The sequence below is a fragment of the Halichoerus grypus genome, chromosome 7, assembly GCF_964656455.1.
Source record: "Halichoerus grypus chromosome 7, mHalGry1.hap1.1, whole genome shotgun sequence".
NCBI lineage: Eukaryota > Metazoa > Chordata > Mammalia > Carnivora > Phocidae > Halichoerus > Halichoerus grypus.
This window is the reverse complement of record NC_135718.1, coordinates 140367459-140379715: the sequence shown is the minus strand read 5'-3', so window position 1 is coordinate 140379715 and position 12257 is coordinate 140367459. Positions and strand designations below refer to the sequence as shown.

The following is a 12257-nucleotide window of genomic DNA, read 5'->3' as shown; positions in this document are numbered from 1 at the left end:
AAACTAGCACCCCTCCCGACTTTTGCAAAAGCCACTCCTTCTCTTGACCCCTATTGTGGACTGCATTGTGTTCCCCCATAATTCATATGTTGAATCCATAACCCCCAATGTGACTGTATTTGGAGGTAGGGACTTTAGGAATTAATTAAGGTTAGATGAGGTTGTAAGAATGGGCCCTGATCTGGTAAAACTGGTGCCCTTATAAGAAGAAAAAGAGACACCAGAGGTCTCTCCCTCTCTCTATGTGCATGCAGAGAAAGGCTGTGAGAGGACAGAGTAAGAAGGCAGCTATCTACAATCAAGTAGATACAATCAAGGCCTCACCAGAAACCAAGCCTGATGGCACCTTGATCTGCACTCCTAGCGTCCAGAACTAGGAGAATATAAATTTCTGTTTTTTTAAGCCAGTCACTGATGTTTTGTTATGGCAGCCTGAGTAGACTAATACAACCCCCTACATATATTCTCCACAGAGCAGCCAGGATCATCTCTTTAAAACCTACAATAAATCATGTCACTCCCTTGCTTAAAGGCCTTCAATAATTTTCCATTGAAATTAGAATCAGACTCTCTAATGTTGGTCTACAAGATTTCACCATCTGACTTCTGCCCATCACTTTGACCTTATCCTGTGCAACCCTCCCTCTCACTCACACTAGCTTCTCACTGTCAGCAGAAATACCAAGCTCTTCCCTTTCGCCTGAAAGCTTCTCCTCCTATTCTTTACATGGTTGGTTTCTTCAGCATTCTTGCCTAAATGGAACTTTTTCAAAGATCCAAATCACCCTTCTTAAACCAAGTATCTCACTCTTCCCCACCACCTAAACCCAAACTCTATTTTAATACTCTACTTAATACCTTCATAATTTGCCACCATTTCTAATTCTCTATTTTGCTTATATATTGCCCATTTTTCCCCATTATAATGTAAAACTCAAGAGGGCAGTGTCCATGTATCCTTTGCTTTCTGCTCTGTCCTCAGAGCTTCAGAGGCTGCTTATTATACAGGAAGCCCTCAATAAATATGTCCTTCATCAAGGATTGAGTAAATACAAGACTATGGCTGGAATGAAATTCTTTTAAATATATTTTAGTACAATTTTACTAGTATTGCCATAAAATAGATTACCAGAGTAGAATTGCTGGGTCACAGACTATGCACATTTTTAATTTTGATAGATCAGAAGTACTGCTTTTTAATATTTAGTGTGACTGATTTGCCACTTTAAAATTTAATTATCACAAATTTAATTTTTTTCCTCTTCTCCTTTGAAAAATGAGCCATTTCGAAACCATTCTTTTTTTCTCCAATGTTTTTATGGTAACTGAGGCATCATCGTTCATTTTGCAAGAACTCTAGCTTTTGCTTTATAGATTAAATTGATAGAGCCCATTTGTCCATGAAGAAAAAAATCTTTGAATTGAATCTTCTTTTTGCATTGACCCCCCCATTACAAAATGAATGATATATTCTGAAAGAGGAAAAAATGAAAACCCCTCTTTTACATATCAAATACAAAACAGGTATTTGTGGGAGTAAAGACATAAAAGTGCACACTCCTAGCACTAGCATATGCATACTCCAAACTGAACATTTTGTTTGAAATTTACAATTGCTTCAACAAATGGCCCCTGAATCATCAATTATAATAATGCATATCATAATTACTTAAAAGGAGGATATGCATTTTTACTTTCTTGAGATCTTTCAAACTACGCCTTCGAACATTAGTTAGAACCCAGAGCTAGGAATGCTTTAACACTTGTGTGTGCTTTTGGTCTCATTCTATGTGTGGTCATCAGTAGTGTCCCTAACCTTTCCAGCTGCCTCATAGCTGTTTGATATGTACCAGTGACCAGTGCAAGGGTGTGGATGACTCCACACAAACATGTGCCCACTGTCAGAAAAACAGACCAGGTACCTGTGATTCTGATAGTGGTCTGGACAGAGGACAGTATAATGGGCTTCGACTCAGCCCCGTTTTTATAATCCCCACTTTGACTGTGATCAAAAGACAAACATCTGCATCGAAAGAATAATTACAAATTGTGAGATAGAGCAAACATTCAATAAAAATTTTTAAAATCTTAGTCCTAAGAAAATACTTTCCTATTATCTTTTATATATGATGATCCATATTTATTGGCTGAATAATATCTAAATGAATTCATTAATTAATTCCTGGCAGATTTTTTATTTCATCAGTCACTGACCATGACCTACATACCACAATAGGGCAAAATTTTAACACCCCATTATTCTCTCAAATTGCATTGTATTCTCTCAAATTGCTCTTTATACCAAATTGGTTCTTCACATTTTTGCCTAATGCTACCCAGTGTTTCCTAACCAATTTTCATCCAAAAAAATTAGGGTGATTTTCATAGCCCTCTCCAGTCTTGCCACCAATCCCTTTCCAGCCTAAATCCCCTCTATTCCCTATACTTCGGCTCCATGCAGCTCCCAGCTCATTCTCAAACACATCCTGCATTTTTTCTTCTGTTCTTTCTTCTAATCACTCACATGTTTTTATCTACTCAAACTCTGCATCTTTCCTGACCTATATCAGATGCTACCTCCCAAGTAAGTCTGCCCCACTCCTCAGCCTCCTCCCTTCCCAATTAGAAGTGTGCCTTCAGTATTTCCCTGGCACTCTGCTACAGCACTTACCACACTCCAAATTGTGTATATCTATGTTTATTATTGACCTGCTCTAGTAAATTATGAACTCCTAAGAGTCAGGAGCCTCTGTTATCCATCTTATTTCCCCCACAGCAACTTTATAGAATCTTGTACATACTAGATGCACAAAGGTGTTTAAAGAACTGAATTGGGGGGGGCGGGGAATACCTGGGTGGCTCAGTTGGTTAAGCATCTGACTCTTGGTTTCATCTCGGGTCCTGATCTCAGAGTCATGAGATCGAGCCTGGCGTCATCGGGCTCCACTCTCAGCATGGAGCGTGCTTAAGACTCTCTCCCCCTCTCCTTTGCCCCTCCCCCCACCTCTAAAATAAATAAATAAATAAATAATAAATCTAAAAAAAAAGATTGAATGTAGCTACAGAACAACAATACTAGATGTTTCTACTAACCATTTTAGCAGCTCTGTCATACAACTTAGCAATGCCCCCTAGTACACGCACACACTTCATGCAGGTAAAACAACAGACCATGAACTTAAAGGGTTTTTCTTCTACCTTTCTTGTATTATGAATCAATCTTTGATTCAGGAGCAACACTGCATGTATGTGTGTGCCATCAAAAAATGTCTTTGTCCTATCAGCCAGGAGGTTTGTAGGCAGAGATAGCAGTGGTAAAGTAAATCACATGTGAAATCAGTGGAAATTTTCTGTATTAACATTTTGCAGACTTGGAAGTCTCATACTTAGATAACTATGGGTAAGTATTCAAGGCTGCTATTTGGCTATGGGTAATAAAAGATCACTTCTGTATTGAGACTGATGGGACTTTTACAAAATGAGTACTAGATATAAATATGTTGATCAACTTTGGAGAAGTTAAACATTAACTTTATAAATGGAAAGGAAGATAGACCTCCAGAACCCATGCCTCAAATGATCTGGCTTTCAGAAATCTACAAAAATATTTTGTGTTGATTTGTCAGCATTAAAATATGTAAATCATCCTATTGATTGGCTGTACTCTGTCCAAAGCCATGGCTTTTAGGCAATAGTAAATAAGAATAATAGTAAATAATAGTAAATAAGAGCTTTTCCTACTTCTCGTGTTTTATTTGTAGTCTACACCAGAAACTTGTCTATAACCATTTGTTTATTGTTATATTTATAGGAAAATTATAACTTATGATAAAACTAAGAAGAAGCACCCAAATGGTTCAACTAAGGAAAACAGAGGTTAATATAATTAAATTTAGATTCCTCTGAAGCTCTCTTTATACAAAAGAAAGCAAAATTTTGATATGACATATTCTCTGGATCTTGGCATTCATGATAACTAACAAGGAAAAGAATCCTGTAACCGGGTTAGGATTTATAGGCCAAAAGTCACACATTTTAAAATGAGGAGTGTATGATAAGCCATGATAAGGAGTATAGGCAGAAGAAACCGCATCAGCTGGGAATGAAGTTGATGGTGACCAGGAAGATTAACCCTTTCCAAAATGTAATAAGCACACACAATACTCTGTTGATGAGCACAGCAGTATCTGAATGCCCCTGTTTGGGTTCATTACCAGGAGCAGGGTAAAAAGATTCCTAAGGGCCAAGGTAAGTGGGTTCAGTGAAAACGCACCACAAAGACCAGAGGGAAAGCTTTGGAAACTGCTGGATCATCAGATCAATAGACTCAAAGATGACTAAGTTAGGTTGCTTTATGCAGTTTAAACATTTGTGCAGGGAGTCTCCCCACGCAGCCTTTTATTGACAGCTACAGATCAATGGTAATTTTTGATCATTTTCAACCTACATAAACCTATTGACCCCATGGCCACCTTTGGGGCACTTCAAGTCATCAAAAATAATCAGAGGAGATGGTGTAAAATTGTCAGACTGCTGAAGACTCCAAGTAGTTTCATGTGCCCCCAGGAGCAGAGTTGAGAGGTTAAAATGTAGTTCAAATTGCCAGCAGAACCTCAACGGCAAAGTGTTCCAGAGAGTCTTGTCTTTATGTCTCATAAAAGGACATACGGATTTGGATCCAGACTCTGACCCTTATGCATGTAAGTTTTTTTTTTTTTAAAAAAGCTAAGTCTCATTGGAAATATTAGATTGCAGAGACTGGATTATGCCTCTTTTCCTCTGTTGAATCATTCTTTCCACCTGCTGCCTAACAAAAGTAGTTAAATACTTGTAGAATAAAAATATGAACATTAGGTAGATGTGAACATGGGAAGGACAAGGACAGATGGGAAGTGAGCACAAGCTTGTAGCCCAGAGATCAGGGATAACAAGAAATCTATCTCCTAAGAATCAGTAAGATGGAAGAGTGAGGGAAAGAAGGAACAAAATAAGGACAATGAAGAGGAAGAAGTAAGAGTATTGAATCAAGATCATCTCCATAGGGGATGGAAGTAGGGGGAGCAGAGGAATGAAAGGGAAGAAAAGGGTTTTTAATGATGACTTTCACTAGTCAGTAGCAGAGAACACTACATCCCCAAAGGAAGGAATTTAATCCAAAACACTTAAGGTAGACAGTGTTCAAGCAAATCTGAATTTAAGGGGAAAAAAACCAAGTAACTGAATAAACAAACAAGATACAACCCAATCCGCAGAATGAACTCTGCCCAAATTTTACACCAGGATTCTAAAATAGTGAACTTTGGTGTTGGAAACCCATTCAGGAGAGAATAATGTAAATGATTTCTTTAAATGTTGAAGAATATATTGGTAAGGATCATCTTGCCATTTTTAAATTTTCTGCATTTTTTTATATGTGGCCTTTACTAAACATTGACAAAAAGCATGGTCATTAATGAGGCTTATTTAAGGTGTGTGTGTGTGTGTGTGTGTGTGTGTGTGTGTGTTGTAGCTCTGCAGAAATAACAACACAATGTGAGAACTTGTCCTCAGCATAAATTTATGTATAAAAATTCTCCTTTACATTTCCTTTACATTTACAATATGAGATTCTTTCTTTTTTTTTTCTTTTAAGATACAGACCAAAGTAAGCAAAACAACTACTGTAATCACCTTTTGTAGGAATAAACCTCTAAAGATCTCTGTGTCAGGCATGCACGAACTTCAACTTGAGATCTGCAGGTCATATTTCTACATTAGATGGCGGATGTTTTGAGGCCAGGGCGTTCTGAATACTTCTGCTTTCTGAGGATCTGAGCTATAAATGTTTATTAAAAGGATCTATAATGAAATCAGTTTTGTTATTTTTTTAATGGTTGCCTGGAGTGTGTTGGATGACTGAATGCCAGTTGTTAATCATTAAGTACTCATGTTACCAAAAGTGTTTGGTAGTATTGCCATCTAGGGGCTGAATGGAATTCTCAGCTCTGAAATAAACTGTAATTGAGCAGGTGCTGCTATTGACAATATACATATGTTTTTGCTTTATAGCCCACATGCTTTTCATGTTTCTTATGACAAAAGCTATCTCTAAATGTCCCCCAACAGCCTACCTTTTTTATATATAATCTGTTAGAGGTGATTACTATTTGCTTTGGAGCTTATGCTTTTTTGGCATCTATTACTGAATATTCTGAACAAAGAGTTTTTCTTTTTTGCATTATTAATCTTGCCCGTGTTTGCCCTATTTCTACAGAAAAGGAATCATTTATCAGAAAAGAATGTTTGCAATCGGGACTTGTAGCATCTTCAGATTTAATATTCATTATGGTCATTCTAGTTCTGTGCTGTATTTATCTAAAAGACCAATCCAATGTTGTGGAGAAATAAGTTTTAAATATTTATGATCTAACTTTTAATATTTTAAAAAAGAGAAATTAGTATTTCTATAAAATTTGTTTCAGAGTCTGGTTGCTTAGCAAATGTTTAAATATTAAAAGATTTCAAGAGGTTAGCATGTAATATCATAATGGGACTTATCGAAAGAGGAAAATTAACTTACAAGTTTTTGATAAATAAAGGAAACTATATTTTCTCTGCTTGTGTTTAACACATAATAAGAGACATTTAACAGTTGAAACTTACAACCAAGAATGTGAGGAAACAGTGTCAAAAATTATTTCTGCGATGTGTTTTGGTTTTGTCTGGCCAGTTTTTTGGAAAATGGTTCAGTTCGATTGCGCCACCTTGTTTTAGATTTTATTCAAAATAATATTTGGATGCCTCTACATTAAGGAGAATTTCCATTCACATAATTTTGTCTGATGCTTTCAGGTATCTACTCTCAGAAATAACTTCCTCTTCTCTCCCCCACATTTGTCCTTTTGTATCCACCAAGGGGAAGACAATTGAAAACTGTCATATTTAAACATCTGATAAACCAAACCTGATCTTACACACCATTAAGCATAAGTATCCCATTAAGCCAGTCAAAACTTCCTCATGATTATTCACGTATAGTACGCAAAAGAAAGTGTGTATGTGTCTGTGTGTCTGTGTGTCTCTGGGTGTTTCTGTGTCTGTATGTGTCTGTGTGTGTGTGTGTGTGTGTGTGTACCTATACACATATTAACGGCCCACTTTCAGACATAATTGCTATTTGTAAACAGACATGTCCATCCGGCCCAGATGTAGAAAGAGCACCTTGGGCTCTTTCAAAACATGAGACTTTTAGTTCCAGCTTTTAGTTATGTAAAATACGTTAAATGTTCTCTCCAAGCAGGAAGAAAAAAAAAAAAAAACCTTAATTCTACTATCTTTTTTTTTTTCTTTTAAATCAGCAAAAACCAAATTCTCAAAGCCTAGCTAACAATTACTTTTGGTAAGTTTGATGGTTCTAGTTATGGTGTTTTTAACAAATGAAAATATTTTCACATGTATATCACTAGTAGACTTCTCTAAGAGTGTTTGTGCATTCATAGTTCAGTTTGCTTGTTGTTTTGTTTTCTTGTGTCTGTTTTACTGCATTTGTAAGATATAAATACCAAGAGAATGAGAGAGGGAGACTAGAGAGAGTCGTATGTGTAAACAAATGGTGCTGGAGATTAACTGTTCCAGTCAGATCTCCAAACCCTTAAGATTATCCCATTCTTTGTCATGAAACTTGGTGCCACTGATTTCCACCATGAGCTGGATGTAGCACTGACCCGAAGCATCAAAGATTTTTTTTTTTATGTTATATATCACATCCTCTGGGTTGCAAACTCTGGAAAGGCAAGGATCCTATCTGATCCATATTTTGTGTATGTCTGAAATTACACAACATTAGATAATTTATTCAGGTGTGAAGAACAATAAAAAAACACATTGTTTTCTTAATAATTCAAAAACTCTGTTGTGATATTTTTGCTGTCATTGCTACTATACCTTGGTCAGAGAATGATCTTCCAGCAATTGTTAGCAGCTTCTAAAAGAAAACTAACCTGTTAATTTTCGTGCAGGGAATGAGCCTTCAAGCCCACCTGTTTGGGTTAGAACCATTCACAACATATCACATTGGAATTGTGGCCACAAACCAGGCAGGAGAAGTTTCAAGCCCCTGGACTGTGGTTCAAACCCTAGAATCTTCCCCAAGTGGACTGAGCAACTTTACCGTAGAACAGCAGGAGAACGGCCGGGCGTTGTTGTTACAGTGGCCAGAGCCGGTGAGAACCAATGGTGTGATTAAGGTAACGTCTACTCTGAATATGAAATCATGTTTGGTGTTCTCCAGATAAATAAATGAGCCCTGACATGCCATCAGGTCACTCTGGGAAAACACCCTTCACCGTCTGTTTAATCCTCCTTGATAGATCCTCCAGGCACTTAATCATAGATCGGAAAAACTAGCTCCCATGTATTATGTTTCCTATGAACCCAACACTGGGCTAAGTGCTCTCCGTGGATTATCTCATTTAATTTGCACATCAACCCTACCAGGTAGGTGCCACTAAATTTCATGAGGCTTATAAAAGCTAAATAATTGTCCAAGCCCACATTGCAAATGATCGAATTGCAATTTGAAGTCAGGAAGCCACGCCAAAACTGAACTCTAAATGACTGTTCCTACTGCCTCCTGAATTATCCTGCCCAGTTATTTGCTTAAGTCTTGCCTAATTTGTGCTTTGAGCAGAGCTCACTGAGCAGAAGACAGGAAGCCCCCCATGTCTGTTAACGCCCCCGCCTCCATGCATAGCCATGAAGAGCAGTCTTACTAATGTCCTAGGTGCATCTCAGGTTTTACCAGTCTGTGAGCACAAATAAGGTTGCATTTCTATTATTAGACTGCATTTTGTAACTTTGAATGATCACCCACATGCAAGCCAGTCTTCATTTCCCTTTTGGCCGTTCCTCCCCAACAGTTGGGGTGACTTACCTGTCAGTCTGTGGCTGCCTCTGGCCCTGGACCACCACTCAGGCCCTGATCGGCTGCCTTCTGCCGGCTGGGGTGGCTGCTCCTGTGGGCACTACCTCTCCTTGACCACTCCTTCTCAAGGTGGCAAACAGTCCCCCATTAATGCCACAGAGAACATTTGAGACTAAGCTGTAACTTTGGAGAAAGCTTCCCTAAAAACCCTATAAGGAAGATGACAGCAGAAATTACCTACAGCAACAACTTAGAACTGTAACTACAGCTCACAGGCCCAGGCGCATCCTTGTGGGCCTCCATGTAGCAGCCTCACCTCACTGCTTAGTACAAGGGCTGCCTCTCAGCCAAGCTCCAGGCCTGCTGCAGGCGCAGAAGCAAGCTGCCTTCTCCCAGCCTGCCTACGACAGTGCCTGACTTCCCCCAGTCCAGGGCAGGAGGCTTGAGTTGTAGGATCCAGGGTCTCAAAATCCAAGCCACAGCCCTAAGATCCCATCAGAGAAAAGAGTCTCTCTCCTCATACCCATCAAAGCGCCCCTCCTTATGAGTGTTTGTTTCCCATTCCAGTGTCTGCCTCTTCCTGGCATGATTGACAATAGGAATATCTACTCCTTTATCTTCACTTACATTTCACCAAATATTTATTAAGCTTCTACTAATTGCCAGGCATTTATTCAGGAGTGAACAAGACAGGCAAGATCCCTGCTGTCACACACCTTACCTGTGTGTGTGTGTGTGTGTGTGCATGCACGCACGTGCACACACATACACACACACGAATGGTGGGGGTACAGAGAAGCAAACAAAAAGCTAGTACACAAATAAGAGAATTTCAGAGAAGGATGAAAACTATAAAGAAAATTAAACAGAATAATGTAATTATGCCTGCTCGGGCTATTTTAGAATGGATGATCATTTGAATTGAGTTGACATTTGAGCTGAGCCCTGAATGACAAGACCGAGTCAGTCATGTGAAGATATGAGAGCAAAATGTTCCAGACAAAGTGAACAGCAAATGCAGGGCCTGAAGCCAGGAATGAACTTGGTGCATTCAAATGAAGGGAAGAAAGCCAGTGTGGTTGAAGCATCGCAGGGGTGCGGGGAGAGAAAGATGAGAATGGCAGATTGGTAGGAGGTAGACTGTGTCCAACCTTGTGGGCTGTGATGAGTTTGGAACTTATTCTAAGTGCGATGAAAAATTACTGAAGGGTTTAGGCAATTAAATAGCATAGTCAAATTTATGTTTTCCAAAATCACTCTGGCTGCTATGTATAAAATGGACTCTAAGAAGACCAGAGGAGTTTGGAAGATACTAAAAATTTAGGGTAGAATTTATGTGGCTTGAATTAGAGTGGGAGCTGTGAGGGTAGAAGATGTAGGTGGATTGGAGATATATCCAGAAAGCAAACTTGACAAGATCTGTTAATGGACTGGATGTGAAACAAGAAGGAAAAGGGATATTCAGGCCTTGAGTCATTGACTGAGAAGATAAGGTTGGAAAGTGTACAGGTTTGAAGGGACAAGTAGACAATTGGAGGTATAAGTCTAGAATTCTATTTTTAGAATTCATTCATATATGGGTGGCATCTAAACCCATGGGCCTAGAGGAGATCAGGTATGGAGAGAATATAACTAGAGATGATGAGAGACTGGGATCAAGCTCTGAGGAATACAGAAGGTCAAGAGGAGGAAGTGGGGCCAGCAAAGGAGACTCAGAAGAGGCAAGTGGGGTAGAAAGACAGGTAGATGAGTGGGGCATCCCAAAACTGTGGAGAAAGTATGCCCAATGCTGTTGAGAGATCAAGTGGAGTGAGGGCAGAGAAGTCATCCTGGACCTGGAAATGAGGTAATCATTGTGACCTTGACAAGAAGATCAAGTGGTAAAATGAGAAACCAGGTTGGGATGGCTTGAGGAGAAAATAGCAAGTGAGGAATGAGGACCCCAACTCTTTAAAGAAGTATAGATGAAAAGCAGAAAAACAGGGCAGTAGCTGGGGAACTAGAGTGTCAAGAAGTTTTATTTAAAAATCAGTGAAAGATACTAGAATACATTTAACCACTAAGAGAAATAGCCCAGTAGAGGGAGATAAATTGGTGATGCAAGAGATAATGAGAATGATTGCAGGAGTGAAATCTGTAGGAAGGAGCGGGTATGGGATCCGGAGCTCAGGTGGGCTCCACAGGGGCAGAGATACTTCATCCAGAGCATAAGGAGGGAGGGCACACACTGTAAGTCTAGATTCACATGGACATGGTGATGATAATATATAACATGAGAATATTCCCTTTTGACTGCTTCTATTTCCCTAGTCAAGTATGTGGTTCTGTCAACAACCACCCATGAAGGACAAAAGAGGGTGATGGCAGTTGGTGGGGAAAGGAGAAGATATGAAAGAATCACTTTGGAAAATGAAAGAGCGAACATATGGGGGAATGGAATAGGCCTACAAGTGGGGAATCACCCACTTAAAATTTATAGTAAGATATTTAAAGCGAGACCAGTCAGAATATTCAAGTGTTTTTCCCCAAACCCAGTTAGAAGCTAAGGTACAGAGGGAAAGCTATATTTAATACTAGTTAGAGATTTACGAGGTGAATATGAGGGAGCTCAGGGACTCATAGAGGCTTTCAAACTGATTATGGAAGCTAAGCTCTCTTCAGAAAATACACTATTTCCCTTCCCTCGGGGGTGTGGTCTTGCTCTAGGAACACAACTAGAAAAAAAATCACACTGAAATACAATAATCCAACATAAATCGATTTCCAAAATCTAGGCTATTTAATCTTAAATAACAAAAAGTATATCAACAGTGCAGTCCAAGTTAATTTTGCCTGTGGAATGTTTTGAACTAGATGTGCCTCCCAAGGGATTCTGATGTCCACCCCAGCTCCTCTTGAGGGATGCCATCCTGGAGAATCACTACCAACCACAGGAATGTATCATATCTCTCAGGTGCATCGAGGCTGGAGAAGGGCAGGAAATCACTGTATAAAAACATCTACATTCAAGTTGTTACATCCCATCTTTCCCAAAGAAGGATGAATAATATGGGATAAAAATTTGCTCTACATTTATATGATGAATATTCAGATGGTTTTCCCCAGAACAGAAGAATACTTTGCTCCAAAGGAGCAATCAATTCTCCCATGGCATGCAAGAGAAAACAGTGTGGTTTTTTCCATCTTCTAGTCATCAAAGTTTGTATCTATATTTGTGTATATATGTATAATACATATATGCATATATGTCTATGTGTGTGTGCCCACACATGGATACACAGACATTTTCAGCCCTGGCACCCTGGTACAAATGGTTAAGCATTATAACTCCATTTTCCAATAAATGCTGCAAGAG

The 12257-nt window shown here is 39.0% G+C and overlaps 1 protein-coding gene across 1 annotated transcript in view; it reads left to right on the top strand.

Annotated features, from left to right (window-relative positions):
• USH2A (usherin) overlaps positions 1-12257 on the top strand; it is a 687474-nt gene that overhangs the window by 630514 nt on the left and 44703 nt on the right. The window contains exon 61 of the mRNA XM_078078672.1: positions 7998-8225. Coding sequence (XP_077934798.1) covers positions 7998-8225 — 228 coding nt within the window. The remainder of the gene's footprint in view (positions 1-7997; positions 8226-12257) is intronic.